Source organism: Mixophyes fleayi, chromosome 6, assembly GCF_038048845.1.
Source record: "Mixophyes fleayi isolate aMixFle1 chromosome 6, aMixFle1.hap1, whole genome shotgun sequence".
Taxonomy (NCBI): Eukaryota; Metazoa; Chordata; class Amphibia; order Anura; family Limnodynastidae; genus Mixophyes; species Mixophyes fleayi.
The window spans coordinates 209,928,976-209,954,157 of NC_134407.1; the positions used below are offsets into that span (position 1 = coordinate 209,928,976).

A 25,182-nucleotide genomic window follows, 5' to 3' on the forward strand; every position below is an offset into this window, starting at 1 on the left:
ACGCCATTGGGGATAAGGAACTCCTGGCCATGAAGTTGGCTCTAACTGAGTGGCGTTATCTTCTAGAGGGGGCTCGTCACCCAGTTACGATCTTCACGGATCATAAGAATCTACTCTATCTCCAGTCAGCCCAATGCCTGAATCCACGTCAGGCCCGCTGGTCCCTCTTTTTTACCCGCTTTGATCTGCGGGTCACCTTCAAACCCGGTATCAAAAATAGGAAAGCGGATGCATTATCCCGGGCTTTCCCAGAAAATTCGGGATCAGACACCTTGCTGGAACGTCCCATCCTGGACTCCAAATGCATTAAATTGTTCTCAACTTCCTCAAACCCCATTCCCCCCCAGGGAAAAACATTTGTTCCTCCTCATCTACGGAAGAGCCTTCTTCACTGGTGTCATTCTTCACGATTTTCAGGTCATCTTGGCTCTCGTAAAACATTCGAACTACTCTCTCGACAGTACTGGTGGCCCAAATTCCACTCCGAGGTTAAAGATTTCGTGGCTGCTTGCCCTATCTGTGCCCAAAACAAAATTCCTCGCCAGGTTCCACAAGGGTTACTTCAACCTCTTCCACTACCTACCAAGCCCTGGACCCATCTTAGCATGGACTTCATCACTGACCTACCTCCAGCTAATAAATTTAATACCATCTGGGTTATTGTGGACCGTTTCTCGAAAATGGCACACTTCGTTCCACTCATCGGCCTTCCATCCTCAGCATGTCTAGCTCAACATTTCATTAAGGAAATCTTCCGACTACATGGCTGCCCTGCTGAAATTGTCTCGGATCGTGGGGTACAATTTGTCTCAAAATTCTGGAGATCCCTTTGTCATCTTCTGGGTATCCGTTTGAAATTCTCCTCCGCATATCATCCCCAGACCAACGGCCAGACAGAAAGGGTCAATCAGGATCTGGAGACGTTTCTCAGGATATTTTCTTCAGCCAACCAGAGTAATTGGGTGGATTTGCTACCCTGGGCAGAGTTCGTACATAACAATTCCTTTCACGAATCCACATCAACCACTCCGTTCTCCGTGGTATTTGGAGGCCATCCGCGTATGCCAGAGTTTTCTGCCCTCCCTCCCACCCAAGTTCCAGCAGTTAACACTCTTCGACAGGATTTTCTATCCATCTGGTCTCGAGTTCGAAAGGCCCTTCAGAAATCCTCTACTCGCTACAAGCTGGCAGCAGATAAAAAACGCAGAGCTATTCCTCTTTTGAAGGTTGGCGACAAGGTGTGGTTATCTACAAAGAACATCCGTCTTAAAGTGCCCTGCATGAAACTTGCTCCTCGCTACATTGGTCCTTACAGGATCATTCAAGTAATCAGTCCCGTGTGTTTTAAGCTACGGCTACCACCCACTCTACGTATTGCCAATGCCTTTCATATCTCCTTATTGAGACCACTCATCATTAATCGGTTCTCGGTTCCTGTCACATCTACCACTCCCCTTTCTCTCCAACAAACTGATGAATTCGAGATCAGCCATATTCTGGATTCCAAAAATTCTAGAGGAACAATCAAGTATTTAGTGGATTGGAAGGGGTACGGTCCCGAAGAACGCTCCTGGGTACGGGCTGCAGACATCCATGCTCCTCTTCTGCTGAAAAAATTTCATTCCAAATTTCCGAAGAAACCAGGTCCTAGGTGTTCGGTGCCCACCTCTAAAGGGGGAGGTACTGTCACGCACCGGACTCCCGCTGCCTCCTCGGGAGCCGGCGGGTGTACCCGCTAACTACAGAGGCCATCCCCACCAAGTCCCGCTATTTCTTTTTACTTACCTGGTCCACGCTGCTGCAACTCTCCAGCGCTGTCTCTCCCCTTCTTCCGTTCTGCGCTCAGTGGTTCTGCGCATGCGCAGAACCGTCTAACTGCTTTATGTGTTCTCACTGCCCTCTATTGGCTGGTCAATTGGAACTGCACTATATATACTTCCTCTGACCAGAACTCAATGCTGGTTCTTTCAGTCAATCCCTGACTTTAAGATTGGAAACAGCTCCTGTGTCTTTGCTATTCCCTCAAGCTTCCAAGCTACGTCTCTCCGGGGAACTCACCTCCAGCTGTCCACGCTGCTGCATTCCGGTAAAGCACTTCCAAGTGGCGACACTATCTTTTCCTGCTAACCAGCTCCCTAGTGACTACTCCGCTGAACGTCTCAGTTATATTCTCTCTCTCGAGTAACCACGCTGCCAACCTCCCGCCTAAACACCGCTATCAAGTGACAGCGCAGCCTCTACCTGATTCTACGCTCCGTCTGCTGTGTTCGCTGAGAACTTCTCCAGGGGACCGCGACCTGCAAGTGGAAGCCGCAAAAGCCCATATTCCCTTGCGGGAATCTCTGGTGAACACCTTTCACTTGTTAGACTCCGCGCCCCTCGCTGAAGTAACGTCAATCTCAGCTGAACTATCAGGATCCAGTTGAAGTCTCTCTGGTAACGTGACATCTTGTTTATCTGCAATATAGTATTATGACATAATTCAATCTAGTAGGTAATATTTTGGCAACTATTTTCAATTGGAGACAAATGCATGTCATACGCGGGTACTTCAGTCTTACTAAACTGAGTCCCGGCTCACTTACCTGACCGCCAGCGTCCCCTCACTGCTCCGGCCGGGCGCCATCTTCATTGCAGGTCCAGTGCGTAGTCAGACATTTGCCAGTTTGGTATACAAGAGGGCAGTCAGACGTATGCCAGGTCGGTACACAAGCAGGTAGTCACGGATACAAGGAAGTGTAGCAGAAGCTGAGCAAGCACAATACTCAAGCACATGTCTGACCCAGGAAGTGCCTATGATAGGTCCAAACAGGAAGCAGGATCCAAGATGGTCGGAGGTGCAAATATCAGAGTAATTCCTTACAATATTCCCCCCCTTTCAATAACATCCTATGGACAGTGCTTTGCTAAGTTTCTCTGGGTATCTTTGATGAAATTCACGCAACAATTGAGGTGCATGGACATTCCCTTCTGATTCCCATTAATTGTGTTCTGGACCATATCCTTGCCATTGTATCAAATATTGAAGTTTATTTCTAAATATTTGTGAATCTAATATTTTCTCTACAAGAAATTGTTCATGTTCATCAAATTGAACAGGATTCAGAGGAGGCGAGGTGTGACTTGGAAAAGGTTTTTAAATGGTACTGGGGGGCAATGAATACGCAGGGTGCCCAGCTGCCATAATCGGCCAGGTTGCTGCAAAATCAATGATCCAATCAGCCATGGAAGGCTGAGCCTATATAGCCCTGCGCGCGTGCGCCCGGCTGTTTGACAGCTGGCCGGGTGTGGCAGCAGGCGGCACTAAGCGTCCGGTTGTTGCCTAGGCAACCGGGACAAGGAAGCCGGAAGGGACGATAAAGACTCGTGACAGTCCTTGAGTTAATGACTGGAATGCTCTTATCAGTTTGAATTTCCATAGTTTTCTCTCCCTGTCATTCTTAAAAAGACCTTTTCGTATTAACTTAAGACTTTTACATCTGTCATACTGTGTCCTGGCCTAGAGAAGTGTTTACCTATGGGGGTGTCCAGAAACTTCCTTATTGTGTGTCTGTGTAGATTCATCCTGGATTGCAGTTTCTGCTTGGTCTCTCCAGTGTACACTCCCTTAGGGCACCTTGTACACTGTATCATGTGGAGGATGTACATGAGAATGTGTTAGTTACTTTATAGTCCCTTTGTGTGTTGGGTATATGGACTGCGTTTGTTGGTAGGATTTGGGTGCACGTTTTGCATTTTTTGTTTTTGCAAGGGAGGGTGCCAGTCTCTGATGGTGATGAGAGAGCACTTCTAATGAGATTTCTTAAATTTGGAGGCTCTTTGTATGAGGTAAATCTGGGAATATTTCCTTCAGTCTATTGTCTTTCTGAAATATGGGTTGAAGGTCAGCAGCAATTTTCCCCAAGATGTTTATGTGGGGATTGTAAGTGACCACTAGGGGCACCCTGTTGTTAACCTCCTTCTGTTTGTAATACAGGAGGCTACTCCTTGGGATCCTTGTGGCTCTGTGGGCCTATTCATCTATAAGTAGTGCAGGCGCGGGCTGGGATGCTGCAGGCAGGGGGGCACACAGGCGGCCGCATCTCATTACAGGGGATGACATCAGATGCGGCCGCAGAAAAAAATCAGAAGAAATTGCATCGGGGGGCGGCCGGCCTACCCCCCCGGCCCTAAAAGCGCAAAATCTGAGTGGCCCGGGGGGCCGATGCCCCCCGGCCCAGCCCGCCCCTGAAGTAGTGGATTGTATCCTTGTTGTAGGAATGGCTGTAAATGATGGACTTCTTTATGTGTCCTGAGTTAAAGCTGTTCCATCTCAGATATGCTGGGTGGCCTGTAGGTTTATGTTAGACTGATGTTTGTATAGTATTATTTTTATGCTATAGGGTTATGTCCAGGCAATGTATTTGAGATCGTAATTAAGAGTGAGTCTAATGGTTGGGTGAAATTTGTTAACGTTTATATGGAAAGTCAGCAGCTCATCTTCAGAGCCTGTTGAGATTAGTAGCAAATCATCAATATAACAGAAGTATGCTAGAGGTTTCATTGTGCAAGTTGATAAGAATTCTTCCTCTAGTTTAGCCATGAAAAGGTTGGCATACTGAGGTGACATCTCACTAGCCATGGCACTTCCCATACGCTGCAGGTATATGTCTTTCCCAAAAGGAAAGTAATTATAAGTACGAACCTGATCAGCTGCAGGGACGACTCTGTTGCTAGACTGTTTCTTTGAAGGTAGTGTTGGCATGCGGCTATGCCATCCTTGTGGGGTATGTTAGAGTGCAGAGACTCCACATCCATAGTTACCATTATTGAGCCTTCTGGTAGTGGATCCAGGGCTGAAAGATGAGGAGAATGTCTGTGGTATCCTGGATATAGCTGGGTGTTCGTCTCACCAAGGGTTAGAACATTCTCTATCCAGCCAGAAAATATTTTCGGTTTAGGTCCCAATACCAGAAATTATTGGTCTCCCTGGATTGCCTTCTTTATGTATTTTAGGTAACCTGTAGAAGGTACCCATTTTGGGATTGTGCGGTATAAGTTTCAGTAGAGAGGATGATCCAGGGTTGAAACCATTTATGATCTTTATAAGTTCTTCTGTGTATTGTTTTGAGGGGTCTTCTATAATCAGAGTGTAGTATTTTTTTTATCCTAGAGCTGTCTGTATGCTTCCTGAATGTAATCTGATGTGTTCATAATTACTACAGCTCCTCCTTTATCTGCTGGTTTAATGATGATATTGTTAGATTTTAATGATTTTATAGCATTCCTCTCCTCCACATTGAGAATGTCTGTCACTTTGTGGTTTTTGTCCAAATTCTCAGATTTTACTTTTTTTCTGAAACAGTCTATATAGTTATCCATAGTTTGGTTGTGTCCCGGCTGTGGGGTCCAGTTTGACCTCTTTTTTTCTTTTTAGGATGTTCTTGCAGCATATCAGTTTGTGATGTGATATCTGTTTTGTCATAAAAGAATTCCTTTAGCCGCAATCTTTGGAAGAATTCTTCCACATCACTGCAAAACTGAGCCGTGTCGAGTGGTTTTGTGGGACAGAATGTAAGTCCTCTGGATAAAACACTATTTTCCACTGTGCTTGACTCGTATTGTGAGAGGTTTACAACAGATGACGATGTGTCCAAATTGTTATGTGCATTTTTCTTTTTGTCTGGCACATTGAGACCAGCTTTCATCCTTAGTCTGTTGAGTTTCTTTTCCTTATTGGTGATTAGGTGATGTTGTAGTTTATAAAAGAAATCACATAGTACTTTCCTGGTTGGATATGACATAGGTCATATGGTATTATGGTCTTTAGGGAATTAATCTTATCTTGCATAGTTCTCCTCTTGTTATAGAAAAGTCCAATAAGGTGATTTTGCAGAAGTTCAGATGATCTGTAGCAAAGTTTTTGTGAGAAGTGAGTATTGTAGGTGTGTTGAGTTGGATTCCTGATGAAAGCGCCGGAGGTTCTTACTTCAAACTGATGCTTCTGGTGTTGGCTTAGGTGCAGTCTTGTCACAGGAGAAGGATGGAGTAGAAAATCCAGTCCTGTACCTAACGATAAGACGGCCATTTTAGAGAAGGGAAAGAAGGTAATACCCTTCTAAGATAACATCAATCAATCAGACAATTTGTGCTTTTTGATATTGACAACAGTAAAAATATCATAATATAATTCTTCAAAATAATACTATATAATAATATATTACTAGCATGTTCAAATGGCCGTCTTACCGTTTGAATACTGTTTGTGCCCATTTTGCCCTTAAACAAGATGGCTGACAGACTATCTCCGAGATTATTATTATGTTGATCTACAGTGCTCTGGTGCCTATAACTTATTTATGCCTCCATTTACTGATATAGTGAAAGTATTGTGTAGCTACTATTCTCATTAACTCGCACGATCGCGAGATGGCCGCGCATGCGCAGCAGGTGCTGCACATCGCGCTTGCGCAAGATGGCCGCCGCACATTATATAAACCTCTCAATAGTATAGACATGTTTTGCTATCCTCCTGAAGAATTCCTATGGGTGAAACGCGTTGAGGCAGAGGGACATCCAGTACCTTATTACACTTGGTATCTGACCCTTGTGGTATTCTGTCTTCCTCTTATATGTATACAAGACTGGCGTAAATAAAAGTACATAGTGTTTGAAAACTACCCAGAAACTTGGAATATTATACAATTTGTAATAATTGGTATACCCACAAAGTTCGGACTATTTACTCTAAAAAAATACTACATCATTGTGCGCCTACTTCTTCTGTTGTATCTATCCTATGTTACTGTTACCTCGGACTTACCAACCGGATTTTCTGAAGGAAGGCTGCCTCTTTACGTGGAAGAGATGTAATAGCGGGATCGGATGGTTATTATTTATACAATACTGCTCTGAGTGCCATTGTTTATAGCTTTATAATTATATATATATATATATATATATATATATATAGCATCACCAATTCCGCAGTGCTGTACTGAAAATATTTGTCTTTCACATCAGTCAAGGAGATTCGAGAGCGAATTAAAGCTATACAAGGTGAATTGAAAACAGAATTATACACGCCTTTTCAAAGTGTGAAAATGAAGTAAGCCACACCCACAGGTTGTGGGCAACTTTGCATTAAAAAAATTCTCCATTGGCAAAAATAGGCACCTGGTAAAACAATCAGGTGGTTTTACTGGTTTACTCTAGGGTTCTGCTGGATTTTGCCTGGTTACATGTTAGGAGCGATGTATTCAATCAAGTTTACATTAGATCTAGCAATAGCGGAGACCTATTGGAATCTAATGATACTGTTCAAAGTACCTTCTGGTTAATAATAAATACAGTATTAGATGAAAAAGAAAGTAAGAGAACATTTTTTAAAAAAAAAAAACATTTCCTCTCCAATATGCTGCACTGACAGTACTGGGTTTGCAGAACTTTAGATTTTAACTTTGGATTTATTTGCAAATTTGCACTAAGGGAGGGGAAAAGTACAACGTGTCCTATTTTCCTCCTTTTTCTGTTTTGGCATCTGGACAGTTACGTGGCTGAGTGTATTGTCAGTCCATTCAGGGATTAGTGATCTCAGACTTAGCCGCCTCTCCTTCATTCTTTGTTTATTAACCAGAATGAGGGGGAGATGGATATAAAACAACCTTGTACATGAGTGGGCTAATGAAGAGTTGGCTATAAAATGATAACTTGAAATAAAATGAAATAAATGGGTATTTTCGCCCATATGCAGAGCCATAAACATCTCTAGATGAGTCTGCCTCCTCAGCAGAAGCCAGGAGTGGATCTAGAGAATACTGCTACCCGGGGCGATGTAGGGGAAGGCGATTTAGGCCCCGCCCCCTTTTTGACATCTGAGGCTGCCGGCGGCTGCATACTATGTGCAGGCCCGTTCAGCAGTGACAGTGTGCTGCCCGGATGCTCTGATTGAGTTTAAAACACAATCAGAGCGGCCGGGCAGCACGCTGGCCCTGCCTGTCACTGCTGAATGGACCTGCACATAATGTGCAGCCGCCGGCAGCAAGCCCCGATCGCCCCCCACCCTGGATCCGCCACTGGCAGAAGCACATGCGCCTGGTTTATGAAAAGTCATCATCATCAGAGTGTATTTGCACATGCGCTACAGCAGGTGCAATATATACGCCTCTTAACAGGTGTATATGCCTGTTTTGCAGGTCGGCATGAGACACATTTGCATAAACACACATTCAACGTCTTTGGCCCACGTTAGATCACCCCTTCCCTACTCTGTCCCGCCTCTTCAGGCATGCAAGTCGGCATAGGTGCAAATGTGTGTGCCCACTTTTTGGGCGTGCGCAAAACGAGTTCTCACACAATACTCTACGCAGACTGGCCTAAGTCCCACTTTGCTTTGGCCCCAAGGACTTTATCTGACTAGAGAAAGTTAAACAGTGCAAGCAAATGTCTGTACTATAGTTTACTGCACATTTACAAATACATGTAATATTAGGAAATAACCCCATCCCTTGACCGCTTTGCACTAATGCTGCATATTGATCAACAAGCCTTGTACTTTATCACAATTAACGAGTATAACACTTGAGTTATGTTTTATATTTTGAGCTCTCAGTATATACAGCAAAGCGCTGGCTTACATTCAGACATGACACTCATGGCATATACCACCCAGCAAAAGATGAAAATGTAGAAATGGTAAATATAGTTGTAAATCCATTATATGTGTATGGCTATAATATATTGTTTTTCTAAATGGACTGAGAATATAAAGGTATCATGCCTGATTAATATATCTACTGAACAGATGAGCTAATATGTAGGTTGCATATTATTTTTGTAACTGCTTTAATTGACAGTTCAGCATCATAAATTACTTAAATGTAACAGAATAAAATGATAGGTAGGTCGATAGACTCATCCACAACTTATCGTGTTAATAGACCTCAGTATTAGAATCCAACGAAGATAATTAATAGACCTATACAATCAGTACATTGAGCTACACCACAGCTTGCCAGGTGCTGCCACACACAGTATTATATAGATAATGATAACACGTATACGGAGAATGAATGCACATTGTTGTTATCTGCAGCTAAGTGATTTCTGCCCTGCAGTTTATACCACGATATTTCCACACTCGTTCAAAGGCTTCACATTCCGCAACACGCATGTCCGGATATGAGGCGTACAGAGGTAAGGTGCAAGATCGGCCATGTTTGATGTGGGCAGATGATATATTGATTAATGCAGTGTACTACAGGCAGCAGCACTGCTGATAGGTGATCTGGTTTACTGGATGCATCTAAATACTAAGCATCTGTAATCACCGATGTATTGTGGGTGTGCAGAGATTGCAAGGGCCGAGAAAACAGGTGATATCTAGTGATACTGCAGGACAGGAGGAACAGAACCCCATGGTCTATCTCAGCCAGTGTTCTGCACCCACACAGTAAGTGGACAAATATTCGCTATAAATATTTACATGCCTTCATCTTTTAAGTCACCACTCAATACCAGTGTAGTCAGGTGGGAGTGCAGGGAAGGAGTATTGGTGACAGTGCTGGGAGACCAAACAGAGGGGAGTCAGGTGAGAGTGCAGGGAAGGAGTAGTGGTGACAGTGCTGGGAGACCAGACAGAGGGGAGTCAGGTGAGGGTGCAGGGAAGGAGTAGTGGAGACAGTGCTGGGATACCAGGCAGAGGGGAGTCAGGTGAGAGTGCAGGGAAGGAGTAGTGGTGACAGTGCTGGGAGACCAGGCAGGGGGGAGTCAGGTGAGAGTGCAGGGAAGGAGTAGTGGAGACAGTGCTGGGAGACCAGGCAGAGGGGAGTCAGGTGAGGGTGCAGGGAAGGAGTAGTGGAGACAGTGCTGGGAGACCAGGTAGAGGGGAGTCAGGTGAGAGTGCAAGGAAGGAGTAGTGGTGACAGTGCTGGGAGACCAGGCAGAGGGGAGTCAGGTGAGAGTGCAGGGAAGGCGTAGTGGTGACAGTGCTGGGAGACCAGGCAGAGGGGAGTCAGGTGAGAGTGCAGGGAAGTAGTGGTGACAGTGCTGGGAGACCAGGCAGAGGGGAGTCAGGTGAGAGTGCAGGGAAGGAGTAGTGGTGACAGTGGAGGGAGACCAGGCAGAGGGGAGTCAGGTGAGGGTGCAGGGAAGTTGTACTATAACACACTGTACTTGTACACTGCAAAAGTCCAATCGTGTAATGTAGCTTAGTTTTGTAAGTCTTCATCTATAGACTAATATTACACTGATTTACAAAATTTGACTTTTCAAATGTTAAGTTGAGCTGATAGGGTGTTTCTTAAAGTATTTTTATGCTGATTTCAAATATGTTTGTCAAATGTACGTGGAGAGCTGGGTTTTTGAGTAACATGCTTTTAAAAATAATTTAAATTTGAATTTTCCTTTAATATTCACAATATAATAAATATGCTGTATTTAGCTTTAGGAACATCCCTTTTTAGTGTCCATCGGTCATCTGCAAGCAAATTTGCATTCCATTCTCCTTGGTAGCGAGTTTCCATCGTTGATATATCCTAGTGAATCATTCACCGTGTTCGTCACTTACATCTCAAAGAGTTTCTGGGAAAAGTTCAAATGCGAATCCAAAAAATATATCTTCATAGACATATTATATCCCAGGACTCTGTAGTTTTTAAGACGTTTACTAACCAGTAGTTCTCAGTCTTCTTGTTTCCTAGGAAGTTTTTCACAACTCTTTGGAATGATCCCCATGCAGCTGCCTCAGACTCGTTCAAGATTCTCTCAAAATCTTCATCCTTCATGAGCTCTCGTATTTGTGGTCCAACAAATATCCCCTCTTTGATTTTTGCTTCACTTATTCTAGGAATCTTGCTCTTTAGGAAATCTGCATCACCAACATCTTCTGAATCTAAGCTTCATGCTTCTGGTGACACTGGAGTTGGTAGCTCTGCACTGTGAGGAACAGGCCTGATGGCTGAAGGAATATCAGGATATTTAATTCTTAAACTTGCTTGTGATTCCCCTGATTTTTTGATGCAAAATAACAGTCTGTAGAATGGTCCTTTTGGTTCTCTCCATACCATGATAGGGGCAAATGCAGGATTTGTAGAGGGGGTTTTCACACCACCCCGCCAGTGGGCGTGACCAGCATACATGGGGGCGTGGCTATAATTTTAGAGAGTGCTTGGCTGCTCTCCAACTCTCCCTATCCCCATAATATACATGTGTGCACTACTGTTAGGTGCACGCAGTTCTCTCTTTTCCAGCAGAACCGTGTGAAGCGGGGGCAGGGTTCAGTCACCTCAATTATGCAGTCCCCCAGGCTTGGATGGGGGTTTCCAGGCACTAGGAACCCCCCCCCCCCCCTCGGTTTGCCTATGCATGAGAACTGCAAATGGCATGTGACGAGATTTACCATTCAGCCAACTATAAGGCAAAGTCACTCACAGTCATAACAGATATGAGGGGCCCAAGATTTCTCCTGATCTCCAGTATTACACCCAAAGTAGAACTACGATTTACTTGCCAAAGTAGTAATCTTTCTTCTTTGAGACCTGAAAGTTAATTCACCACACACGTAACAAAAATTGTTTTGATGATTTATATAACTACAGGGCATTTTATGGAAGTCTGCACACTGTATACTTATAAATTGAAATTGGAGGAGGGACTCATACAGTTTCATCAGATACGCAGCAGATTCATCTACTTTAATTTCTGCTTATACATAAATATATGGTTCATAAGGAATAGATAATGCGAATTAACATGATTGTTTGTTCATTATGAAAGTCATGAATCAAAAATTAATCATTTTAAAAGAAAAAAAATACCTGTACACCAGGTTGTTTTGAGCAAAATGTGTAATTTTAAGAACCAAATATGTTGGTTTAAAAAAAAAATTTGAACCCTTAGGAGAAATTCTGTCCATGAATATCAGTCAATATTATCCATTTAACAAAACCATTGTTGACCAGTGTTATCAGTGCATAAATTTAGACAGATGCTATCAGATGACATTTATATAGTAATATTAGCAGTACCTGGTTATAGACTACTGTTCCAGTTTGTTCAAAAGTTCTGTATTCTGAAGGTGCTCTGCTATGTGAATGTGATGGTATTTTCCTTTGAACCAACATGTATGGACTGTAGCGTGAGCTGATGGAATGATCTGCACATTCATACTGATGTTACTTTGTGGGTTGATTATATTGATGAGAAATGGATTTAATAGCCCTATAGTTTCTTCTATCTCAATACAGAATTCCATCCCACCAGGATATTTTAAACAAAGAGATGATATCTGTTTCTACCTACAGAGCTCACTGTCAAGGTCTGCCCATTCCCAGAGTCTTCATGATGGACAAGGACAGGAGTCACATGACTGAGAGGATATTTAATCTCACCCTGGAGATCATCTCTCTGCTGACTAGAGAGGTGAGGGGATCTGGGAATGTCACACTGAAATCTCTATTATCTCTTGAAATCTTCAGAGAATTAATATTGAGTATTTGTCTGGGGTAGATGATGTGGAGCTAACAAAGAAAGTAATAGCACCAGATGTACTGTTATTATTTATTATTATTATTATTATTTAGTTATATGGCGCCACAGATTCTGTAGCTCCAGACCATTGTACCATTATAGATAGCACTGAGAGCTTACATTCTAGAAGGAGCGGAGGTGAGAGACAGTAGGAGCAACTGGAATAAATTGGAGATTTTGGGCAAAGGAAGACCAGGTGGTGGACAACATGGTCAAGTGTGGGTTGGATAAGTGAGCATGAAGAGGTGAGTTTTAAAGCAGTGTTTAAAGGATTGTAGGTTAGGAGAGGTAAAGTGTTACACTGGTGGGGAGCAGTACTGGAGAAGTCTTGGAGGCGGGAGTGTGAGGAGAGGCATAGGTCCGGGGAGTGAAGTGGAGTGGAGTGGAATCAAAGCAAGGTCACAGATGTATGGGGAGATGTATTGGTGAGGGCTTTGTAAATGTGGGTGAGGAGCTGGAATTGAATTCTGGAATGGATAGGGAGCCGGTGAAGGGATTTACAGTGAGGAGCAGTGTAAGAGGAGCGGTTGGAGATGAAGATGAGCCTAGCAGCAGCATTCTGGGTGGATGGAAGGAGGGGGCGAAGGTGACAGTCATGAGGGCCAGTGAGACAGGGTTGCAGTACTCAAGACAAGATATGATGACTTAATGGATTAGGATTTGGTTACTTCCTGAGAGAGGAAAGGGCAGATTTTAGTAATGTTACGGATGAGGAGGTGGCAGGACTTGGTGAGGGACTGGATTTGAGGAGTTAAGCTGAGGGCAGGGTCTAGATTGACTCCAAGGCAGCGAAGTTTGACGTGAGAGGTGATGTAGAGACAGAAGAGCTCAGCCTTGAGGGACACCAATAGAGTGACAAGGGGAGGAAGAGTCAGAAGCAGAGACATTAAAAGGAGTGGCCAGAGAGGTAGGAAACAAACCAGGAGAGGGCAGTTTCACAAACACCACAGAAACCTAGGGAGTAGGTAATTTGTCATTTTAGCAAAGGACAGTTTCAGTTGCATGGGGATGGAAACCAAACTGGAAAGAGTCAAAGTGAGAATGGGAAGTGTGGGGTCAGAATTTAGAAGCAAAGGGGAGGAGAAAAATAGGGCGGTAGTTTGAGAGAGAGGTTTGGTCAATGAAGGGTTTATTGAAAATAGGGGCGATGAGAGCATATTTTAAGATGGAGGGGAAGACACCAGTGGTGAGAGAAAGGTTAAAGAGGTGAGCAAGGTGAAGACAGGCATTGGAGGAGAGGGAGCGGAGAAGTTTGGAAAGAACAAAGTCAAGGGGTCTACACCTACATACATGTTTCCTATAAATCATTTCTAGAAATACCCAGATCAAGGTGTCATATAAGTCTTCTACCAGTTTTGGACTTTCACTGAACATCAAGTATAGTGATACTTACTACTGTCTCTCTCACACAGGATTACATAGTAGTGAGGAAGGAGTCCAATAATCATGTGTCATCCAGCATCAGCTCCCATGTGTCAGGAGGATTGAGCAGGACCCAGAGCCCCATCATGGAACCTCCACCTCACTCGCTGATACATGAGAGAAACAATGACCAGAGGATTCTAGAACTCACCAACAAGATCATTCAGCTGCTGACTGGAGAGGTGACTGCTGGGAATGGGACATTATACAGTAACACCAGGGGATGTGTCTGGGTGATGACTGTATCATTGTGTGTGTCAGGTTCCTATAAGGTGTCAGGATGTCACTGTCTATTTCTCCATGGAGGAGTGGGAGTATTTAGAGGGACACAAGGATCTGTACAAGGACGTCATGATGGAGAATCACTGGCCCCTCACATCACTGGGTAAGAGACCTAACTAGATATACACATCCTCTGATATATCCTATATAAATCATGTGGTCAGTCACTGTGTGTTCATCTCCTACAGATGGATCCGATAATGGAAATGTATCAGAGAGATGTCCAAGTCCTCTTTATAGAGTGGAAGAGGGAAATATCCCACATGAATTTCAGGTACATATAATTTGCAGTTCTAATAATAAAACTGATGTCAGGTTCTTATGTTTATTTTGTTTTTGCATTTTATGTGTGTGCGAAAAAATGAGCAATGTATTTACATCATAACAACCATAACATTAGACACAGGTGACACTAATACAAACTTTCACACGTTAGTACATAGTACTATAGATCTATCAAAGGAAATTCAGGATTCTCTGACAACCAGAGTAAGTGTAAATAGAGGGAGAGAATAAACCAGTTTATGGGAGTTGAAGACATGGCTCCGATATAAGAAGAAATGGGCCGTCCTGACTCTGTCTAAATGGAACAAGTTTACTTGAGATTAATAAGATGCTGTATTGGTGTCACCCAGTCACATAAACTGTGTATGAGCCATTTCTCTCCAGCCCACTCCATCTGTTAGTGACTTTATATTGCTGGGGGACATCCATGTCACAGTGGTCATCAGTATCAGGCTTGTCTCTTGGATTTCCCAGTTTGCCCTAAATTTTATTACACATCATTAATTTTGTTTTCACATTAATTATCATTCTATATTTTAATATGTCACCATATCTTAGATGAAATTACACCCAAATAAAGTTTTTAATAAGAATAAATAAAATAATAAGTTTTAAATGTATGTGATCAATCACCATGACAATCCTTCATTATTTTAGAGGAGGGGGAGATGAGAGATACATTTTAATGTTATGTTTGTAAACCTATGCGGAAGGAACAAGACAATATTTACATAAATATAACCATGACATTGGCATATAAAGTCAGGGTACTGTTCTCCTTAGGGACATAAGTTCCAATCTATAAAGGAGTGAACAATGGGGCAGTCAGAAATGATATAATCCACAGCTGGTGAGAAGTATAAGGTAAACACAGCCCAAATGTTTCACTTTAGGAACATGGAAGTCCTATTGTTTAGATATAATGAGCTGAACAGGCAGATAACACAACTAGCTCACCGATCTGCTGTGCGGGTGTAACCCTCCGATCTCCAAGATGATCTTGTTCCTTAAATTATCACACTGCAAATGGTGAATGCTAAAGTGATCAGATATCCTAATGTCCTGAGTGTCTGTATAGGAGATGTAGCGGCGTCCTAATCAAAGAGTGTTTACCTGACGCGTTTCTTCACAATAGGTATTTCATCAGATATGAGTGTCCCCTAGTATTATTTATAGTCAGATATTATTATAATGTGATTTTATTGTGTGTGCTATTTAGGATGAAAACCTGATACATGTTAAGGATGAAGATAGAGAGGAGGGAGAGGGAATTCATGTAACCCACATTGATGGTGGAGAAAAGACGTATGTGAGGGGTGATGAGCTGGGTACAGAGGACATTCCTACAGGTACCAGCACAGGTGAGTAATAACTATTATATACAGAACAGACTCAGTTCTTCTCCATGTTCTGTCCATACAACAATCTCTTATTCTGCGCCCTCCTCTGTCACTACATACTAATTAGGACAAAGTATCTGCCCAGTGTGTGAGCTCCTTCATTCAGCTCCTCCACCTCATGTACTGTGATGTAGGTAGTAGGTCACCCAGCAGAGAGCTTAGATCAGTATGTGGACTGACTGTCATGTAGTCAGAGCAGTTACATACAGCATATGGCGTTTCTCTATGCTCTCTCCTGGGGAGCGAAACCCATAAAATATAGATTTTCCCCACACATAATGCAGAAGTCACAGTTGCACACTGTGCCCAGCACCAGCTCTCACAACAGTTGTTTACTAGGATGACACTGGTGGGCAGTCCATCCAGTTGTTCCATTTCAATGAAATTCGATTCCGTCCCCCAATCAACTTAAAATTTTAGCTTAAAACATTCCAAATAAAGGCTAAATTAATTTGAGAATTGTTAATGACTAAACTATTTCACAATTAATCTCTTAATTTATTCACTGTCAACTACCTCTATTGCCTCTGGGGTGGAGTTCTTCAGAGACATGGTGGAAGGGCCAGGCCTGGCTTCCTGGGCTAGCTGCTGGCACAGGAAGCACCTCCAATGATCAGAATGGTTGCTGGTCCTTATGGGGGGACCGTAGATGCTCTCCACCTTGGTCGATTGGCAACATATTTCAGCCAACCAAGCGACTTGCTGTAGGGTATTGGTGATCTGCTATCTACACTCATATCTCTGGGGCCAAATTCAGCAGGAATTGTTCTAGGATAATGAGGTCCTGGATACTTTCATCATGAAGGGTTCATTCTTTCCAGCCACAGGAAACAGGACTGCCTTGGCTGATTGGCATACTGAATGTGGGTATTTCTCCCAATCTTCACCAGGGTCCAAAACTTCACCCAATACGTCTCCATGGTTGTTATTATTTATTTTTATTTATAGGGCGCCAAGGGAGCGTACAATCTAAGGGGAGAGGTAGACAGAGAGAGAGACACAGGTGAGAGGGAGAGAAGGGGGAACAGAGGCAGAATCAGGGAAGTGGGAAGAAGGGGAGAGAGGCAGAAGATAAGGTAGGAAGTTAAGTGGGAGACTGGAAGGCTTTTAGAAAAAGGTGGGTTTTTAAAGCCCGTTTGAAACTGGACAGATTAGGGGATGTTCTCTTGGAGGGAGGGAGCTTGTTCCATTGGAGGGGGGCAGCGTGGAAGAAGTCTTGGATACATGCGTGGGAGGAGGTAATCAGAGGGGAAGAGAGGCAACGGTCGTTGCAGATCTGAGAGGTCGGAATGGAGCATGAATAGAGATGAGGTTGAAGATGTAGGGAGCAGTGGAGTTGGCGAGGGCCTTGTATGTGAGTGTGAGGAACTTGAACAGAATTCTGTAGGGGAAGGGGAACCAATGAAGTGCTTGGTAGAGAGGGGAGACAGAAGAGGAGCGACTAGAAAGGGAGATAAGCCTAGCGGCTGCATTAAGTACAGATCAAAGGGGAGCGAGATGACTGTGGGGGAGGCCAGTAAGGAGAAGGTTGCAGTAGTCCAAGCGGTAGATGATCAGAGAGTGAATAAGACATTTGGTGGCATCTTGGGAGAGGAAGATGTTACGCAGCTGAAAGCGGCAGGATTTAGCAAGCGAGAATGTGGGGGCCAAAGGAGAGAGAGGAGTCGAGGGTGACACCAAGGCAGCGAAGTTGGGGGACAGGGGAGATAGAGGTGTTGTCGACAGTGATAGAGAGATCAGAAGTGGAGCGGGTATGGGGGGGACGAAAGACAGACAATGAGTTCAGTTTTAGCAAGGTTGAGTTTAAGAAATCTAGAGGACATCCAGGATCCAGGAGGAGATGGCAGAGAGGCAGTCGAAAACCCTAGAGAGGAGGGAGGGAGAGAGATCAGGAGAGGAGAGGTAGAGTTGAGTGTCATCAGCATAAAGGTGGTACTTGAGGCCGTAGGAGCTGATGAGTTCACCCAGGGAAGAGAGAGGAGTAAGGGTCCAAGAACTGAGCCCTGAGGGACCCTGACTGGAAGGGTGGAAGGGGGGAAGAGAGACTCAGAGGTGGTAACAGAGAAAGATCAGTCTGCAAGGTAAGAGGTGAACCAGGACAGGACTGGGGTGGAGAGGCGAGAGGACTGGAGTGTGTGGAGCAGGAGGGGGTGGTCAAAGGTGTCAGACTGCTGAGAGATAAAGTAGGATGAGAAGGGAGAAGTGGCCCCTGGCTTTAGCAGAGAGGAGGACATTGGTAACTTTAGCCAGGGCAGTTTCAGTGGAGTGGAGGGGGCCGAAACCAGACTGGAGAGGATCAAGGAGGGAGTGTTCAGAAAGGTAGGAGGTGAGATGGTTGCAGATATGCCTCTCAAGTATTTTGGAGGCAAAGGGGAGAAGAGATATGGGGCGATAGTTAGAGAGAGAAGTGGGGTCAAGATTAGGTTTCTTTACAATGGGAGATACGAGAGCATGTTTAAAAGAAGAGGGGAAGATGCCGGTGGAGAGGGACAGATTAAAGAGGTGGGCGAGGTGGGAGCAGGTTGTGGGGGAAAGGGTGGGAAGAAGGTGGGAAGGGATAGGATCCAGGGGACAGGTAGAAGGGGGAGGGGATGAAATGAGAGAGTGGACTTCTTCACCTGTGGTGGGGCGGAAGGAGTGAAGGGGTAGGTGGCTAGGAGGAGAGGACGGAAGAGTGTGGGGGGGGGGTGGACGAGAGAGTGGAGGAGGAGATTTCAAAATGGTGACTGTAAACCTTGCCAGCTATTCCTTTCTGATGTCTCCACAGATTCTGTTGGCTGCCATGCTCAAGGCATGATACGCCCCGAGAGCTCAAGTACATGTCACATGTGCCACAGAGGTGTAACCTTTACGTGGCAAGAATCAAGTCTTACACTTTCTTTGAAGTAAGATGAAGCCATTATTCAGAACACTTGTCGGTATGGACCTATCTTCTGATAGAGAAGTGATTACAGTTAGATTTTCACACATACTGTATTTATAGACATTTTCTTTTCACATACAAATAGCTGATTCAGTTAGTCACAAGATTCAGGTCTTTTCATACATAGAATGTTCTTTCTTTGTGCAAACTAAAAGTTACAAATGTTACAGATAGTAAAACTTAGTACATTTCCTGGATGTGACCAAGCAGGAAACATTAGTCCAAGGGCTTTTATAAGATTAAACAAAATTATATTAAATAGCTTGGTTAGGACATAAGATGGTGGATATATTACAAAACAGAGACAGAGGCTTAATACTGATAACGACCAGGGTGACCTTTTCCTCATCCCCAGTATTGACCTCTCATGACATTGGGATAAATAAATAGTTATGATGTTAGAAGCCAGTGTCAAACCTCCCTGTCTACACATGGAAATTCTACCCTCTTAGGAGAATTGTCCAACAGCACTATGCAAGAAGTGGACACCACAATACATTCCTCACTGTAAACAAGTTGGATGTATGAAATGCTTTTCATGTAGAGGCAGGAGTTGGGGTTGGCTGTGGGTGAATGCTGAGTGCCAACCTCAAGGGTATGTAAGATCTGCTGACAGGAAGGCCATGCTTGTTACCACGTATACAGCACCATATATAGGAGGTTTGCTGCTATGGTCAGTAAGTAACTGTTGGACATAGGTACTGTGCAGAGGAGATATGAATACTACTTACAGAGCCTTGTGGACTAGCTTTAATTTCTAACATATAACAGTTGAGTGAAGGTTCTAATGCTCTAACTGGATACAAAAAAACCACAGTTGTCAGAGCCTGTCCTTACCAGTGTGACTCTGTATATAAAAAGAGCAATATATATATCAGGTGTCCATCCATATTTTGGCCAAAACATTGTCACAACCCAATATTCATGGTCTTCATGTTTTGCAAGTTACCACAATCCCATCTATGAGAGAGGGAGGTTAAAATGTAACAAAAAGGTATATTTTCTTCTAATTTTTCATACACTGAAAATGACTGTTTACAGGTTGACTATATAACAGATAATACAATATTAAGCAATACTTGTAAGCAAAGAGGACAACAGATAAGCTGGCACTTGGCCTCAACTGTATTGTTCAGCTTTACAGCTGCCTGGCACTATAGATGAGGCTGGTGTCACAGTCAACGAGTATCTGTAGGTTTCTGGAGCCAGCTAGGTTCAGCGCCACCTACTGGGAGGCGCGTAGTCTAACGGGACAGAAGGTTTTTGCCCCGCAGGTCGTGGCCCTCCAGGTAGGTTCTCAGCGAGGCCCAGTGGTGAGTTTTGAAAGGAAGGTCTGCGGGGGGTGTACAGGGAGGTCCAGGTAGCAGCAAGCGGGAGACTGGATCAGATGGGTAGATAATCTGCAGCAGGTAGACAGCAGAGTCCAGCTAGCAACAGTAGGAGACTGGATCAGAGGGTGTGATGTACTGTGAACAGGTAGCCACTAGGATAGCAGAGCAAAATGTACTGGTTATATGGCTGAATAACTCAGAGTCACAAATGGGAACACAGCTTGTAGAGGCAGAACAGTTAAGCTGGACAGCAGGCCTAACTCAGAGGCTGGAGGAGCAGAGAGGCCCGGCTTAGTCAGGAGGCAAGAGGTACAGGATAAACATAATAAGCAGGGCTCAAGATCTTGCCAAGAGGCACTAGGCACAAGATACAGCATAAACCACGATAAGCAGAGCTTGAGGTCTTGCCAGGAGGCGCTGGATCGACTCGTGAGAGGCAGAATAAAGGACAAGCTAAGGGGTCAAAGCCAGAAGAGCCACGGAGGTATTGGGGAGTTAGCTGGAGAGTAGTCAAGAATGATGCCAGAATCTGGGTCAGAAGATAAGCAGCGAAGCCAAGAAACAAGCTGAGGTCAGTACCAGGAAGTCAGACACAGGATACTCAGAAGAGTCAGCAGCAACAGCAAGACAACAAGGAATTGCCACAGATTACTGGGAGAGGCAGACTATAAAGGCACCGAACCGGTGTGGGTGATTGGGGAACTTCTGGCAGTGAGGTGGTGTGTGTGGTGGTGAGACAGCAGCACCTCTGGTGGTAGAGGGGTACTGCAGGCCAGATACACACAAAGGCAAAGTTCAAACACAGTTCTAAACAGATAGGAGCTGCAGGAGGCAAGCAGTATCTCAATGGAAGATGGAGGCAGATCGTGACAGCTGGGTGCTGACATATATCTTCCCCACGTTTAATGCTCTAACTTACTGCAGGCAGGTACTAACTAAAGTTATTTTACACACAGACATTCATGTGGAAGCTCACACCCCAAGAAACACACTTAGAAAACTTGTATATGACACCATTCATTGTATGTTTTACTTCCAACAGATGGACACAACAGCAGGAATACCTCAGCCGGACATCCCATTTTATCTCTAGACTGTGAAATGGAAGATGAGATTATACAAAATTCTCGAACAGCAAATACCATTACCCTACCAGTAACTGACAGTGCAGATATATCATCTGAACCTTCTGACTATGGAAGATGTTTTCCTGATAATTCAGATACTATTATACATAATGCAATACAAAGAGTTAATGAAAAGTTAGGTTGGAAATCTTTTACACAGACAGAAGCTCTCTTTTCTCATCAAAAGACTTGCGCAGGTGAAAAGCCATTTCCTTGTTCGGAGTGTGGCAAATGCTTTAAATATCAATCAGTTCTTGCGAGACATCATAACATTCACACAGGTCAGTTTTCATGTTCTGAATGTGGAAAATCGTTTTCAGATAAATCAGTTCTCATCAATCATCAGAAAATGCACACGGATCCAAAGACATTGCCATGTCCTGATTGTGAGAAATGTTTTACACAGAAACAATCTCTTGTTAATCATCGAAGGATTCACACTGGTGAAAAGCCATTTTCATGTCCTGAATGTGAAAAATGTTTTACACTGAAACACCATCTTGTTAATCATCAAAGGATTCACACTGGTGAAAAGCCATTTCCATGTCCTGAATGTGGGAAATGTTTTTCAAATAAATCTGTTCTCAACAATCATCAGAAAATGCACATCGATCCCCATCTATTTCTATGTCCTGATTGTGGTAAACATTTTACACAGAAACAACATCTTGTTCATCATCAAAGGATTCACACTGGTGAGAAGCCATTTCCATGTCCTGAATGTGGAAAATGTTTTACACAGAAACAACCTCTTGTTCATCATCAAAGGATTCACACTGGTGAAAAGCCATTTTCATGTCCTGAGTGTGAAAAATGTTTTACACTGAAACACCATCTTGTTCATCATCAGCGGATTCACAGTGATGAAAAGCCATTTTCATGTCCTGAATGTGGAAAATGTTTTTCAACTAAATCATTTCTCAAAAATCATCAGAAAATGCACACCGATCAAAAGCTATTTCCATGTCCCGAATGTGAAAAATGTTTTACACAGAAACAATCTCTTGTTAATCATCAAAGGATTCACACTGGTGAAAAGCCATTTTCATGTTCTGAGTGTGGGAAATTATTTAAAGATAAATCCGCTCTAATTAGACACTGTAAACTTCACACAGGTGAAAAGTCATTTACTTGTTCTGAATGTGGGAAATGTTTTAAACAGAAACAACTTCTTGTTCAACATCACAGCACTCACAGGTGAGAAACCATTTTCGTGTTCTGAATGGGGAAAATGTTTTTCATATAAATCATATCTCAACGATCATCAGAACATGCACACCGATCAAAAGCCATTTCCATGTTCTGTGTGTGGAAATGGTTTTACACGGAAACAAATAATTGTTTCACAACACAGAACTCACATAGGTGAAAAGTCATTTTTGTATTCTGAATGTGGGATACATTTTGCAGCAAAATCACATCTTGTTCAATATTACAGACGTCACACAGGTGAGAAACAATTTTCCTGTTCTGAAATTGGAAAATGTTTTTCAGATAAATCAGTTCTCAACAGCCATCAGAAAGTGCACCCTTATCAAAACCATTTTCACGTCCTGATTGTGGGAAATGTTGTACACAGAAACATGCTCTTGATAATCATCAAAGGATTCACACAGGTGAAATGACATTTCCATGCTGTTTATGTGGGAAATATTTTGCATAAAAATCAACGCTTGTTATGCACCATAAAACTTGCGCTGTTGAAAAGCAATTTTCATGTTCTGAATATGGGAAATATTTTGCATAAGAATCATAGCGAGTTGAACATCAGAGGATTCACAGAGTTGGGAACCCATTTTCATATTCTGATTGTGGGATTTGTTTTTCATATAAATCTGCATCTTAAACTTCATACCATGCACACCTATTCACAGAGTTAATAACTAGTTTTATTTTTAAGTACAAAGTTTTGTGTCCAACAATGGAATGTATTTCTCATTAAAGTATTTCTCCACCCATGAGGCAAGCATGGTATCAGTTTCTTTACATTAAAAATTAACTTTTCATAACCTGTTTATTATACAATACATGAAGCTTATGGTGCAGTTTTCTTTGAACATTTTTCAATTTGTGTTGCACATTTTGCTGGATTGCCAGCCATTCACCAACAGAAATGTAAATATATTCAGCAGCAGCTAAGAAGGCATGCTCTAAGCTTATATAGATTGTTTCTTAGAATGGCCCCATTCAATGCAGTAACCTGGGTACCTGTTCTTTCACTACTGGATGCAGAACAACATGAGCAAATTCAACTTGTAACCTCAATTGGAGTATAGAGACCCTTAGTCTAATTGTCCTTTGTAGGGAGTACAGGCTTTTTTTCTATATGTATGAGACAACATTGTTTGATATAGAGATATATATATATATATATATATATATATATATATATATTTATATTTATATGTTATATGTGGGAGAAGTTTTTCTCACTTCAGGCCACTGTCCGCAAAATTATACATGAGGTTTACAATGATTATTCAGTTTATTATAGATAGCTTTAGAATGCGGTGATCACCACAATGGAATTAATTACACTAGAAGGCAGTATCGTTCTCAGGTCAAGTTTCATTGTCTAAGAAAGGACAAGACTAGTTAAATATACTGGATTCAATTTGTATTAAAAGTCTACATATAGAGAAAAAAAGAGGATTTCTCAGATTAGAATGTTTGTGTAATAAACATATTAGAGAAAATAGACCAACAAAAGGAATGTCACTTCTGCAGAAAGAGTCTGTGATTCCGTGAACAACAAATGCTAGTGTCACAACTTGGGGAGCTCACCTTCAAGTAGTGCAAGGCAAATGGTCACGAAATGAGACAAGTCTTTGTGTAAACATTTTGGAAATGAGAGCAGCATAGAGATTGGTTCAACACTTCATCCTCATCTGAAAGGGAAGTATCTCAGATCTTTCGCACATAACAGAACATGGCAGCCTTCATAAATCAGGAAAGTGGTGTATAGTATTGGTTAAATCTGATGTTTCTGCCTGTGTGGCAATAGTTGCACAAAATGTTGTTAGCATCAATGCACACATAGTACTGGTGTCATTCAGTATAAACTATACACGTGCTGTTTATGTTCACAATGTATATCCAATGATCTTTTGTATTTGTATCACTACCATACTTTGTAGTATTGTCCTGGGAGCTTTGTCTCAGTAGTATAAGTAAGGGGGTGTCAGGATTTATAGTATGAACAACATGGAGAGTTGTGGTAGTGAAACAGAATGACTTTATTATGAACACAGAACACATAGATAATAAACAGATAGAAGCAGTCAATGGATAACAGTATGCATAATCCATAGAAACAGCAGGTACCAAGTATAGTTTGGAAACTGCAATGGGAAAGACTGGTGTCCAGGTGTACAGATGAAGTGCAGACACAAGGAGACTGAATACCAGGTTAGTCAGGAGGCACAATGCACTGGGTGGTTGAAATTCACGTGACAGGAGGAGACATTGGATATCAGGCACAAATGTTGCAGTGCAGATACAGGTTACCATGTTTAGCTGATGACAGGAGGCACCAGATGATCCACGGGAGAATCAGGCAAAGGTAAACCAGGGGGCAGAAGTCGGCAGATCCACAATAATACCAGGGAGTAAACAGGAGCAAGGTCAAACAAAACCCAGGTCTGGGTATAAAGAGGAGGTGCAAAACGTAGGTTGAAAGCAGGAGTCACATATCAGAGAGAAGTCAGGATCCAAACAGGGAGACCAGCAGCAGCAAAGACAATTGATGAACTGGCTCAGATTGCTGGGAAACACAGTCTCATAGGCCAGACACAGGTGATTAGGCTCCATGAGTAATGATTAAAATGTATCCCCTTGCAGGCAGTCCAGCCTCTAGAGAGGAGACTGGACTGGAGCCAGAGGCAGGGGGGTTGAGTTATTGGAGG

General features: G+C 43.0%; 2 protein-coding genes across 2 annotated transcripts in view; both read left to right on the forward strand.

The window, feature by feature from the left end:
* The first annotated feature begins 9,208 nt into the window (after positions 1-9,208).
* LOC142160023 (uncharacterized) overlaps positions 9,209-25,182 on the forward strand; it is a 99,189-nt gene continuing 83,215 nt past the window's right edge. Inside the window, exon 1 of the mRNA XM_075214943.1 lies at positions 9,209-9,430. Within this exon, the coding sequence (XP_075071044.1) occupies positions 9,396-9,430 (35 nt within the window). The 5' untranslated portion in view covers positions 9,209-9,395. The remainder of the gene's footprint in view (positions 9,431-25,182) is intronic.
* LOC142160611 (uncharacterized) lies at positions 13,510-23,244 on the forward strand. Its single transcript, XM_075215475.1, has 6 exons — positions 13,510-13,542; positions 13,920-14,111; positions 14,191-14,314; positions 14,400-14,485; positions 15,716-15,857; positions 21,193-23,244. Exons 1-6 carry the CDS (start codon positions 13,510-13,512, stop codon positions 22,476-22,478), a joined length of 1,863 nt encoding a protein of 620 aa, XP_075071576.1. The 3' UTR covers positions 22,479-23,244.

Bases quoted from the DNA above. Each gene is read 5' to 3' on its own strand.
- LOC142160611 (XM_075215475.1), top strand. From the start codon at position 13,510: ATGGGGATGGAAACCAAACTGGAAAGAGTCAAA. The intron at 14,112-14,190 runs GTGACTGCTGGG...TGTGTGTGTCAG, and splicing joins TTCAGCTGCTGACTGGAGAG to GTTCCTATAAGGTGTCAGGA. The intron at 14,486-15,715 runs GTACATATAATT...TGTGCTATTTAG, and splicing joins ATATCCCACATGAATTTCAG to GATGAAAACCTGATACATGT.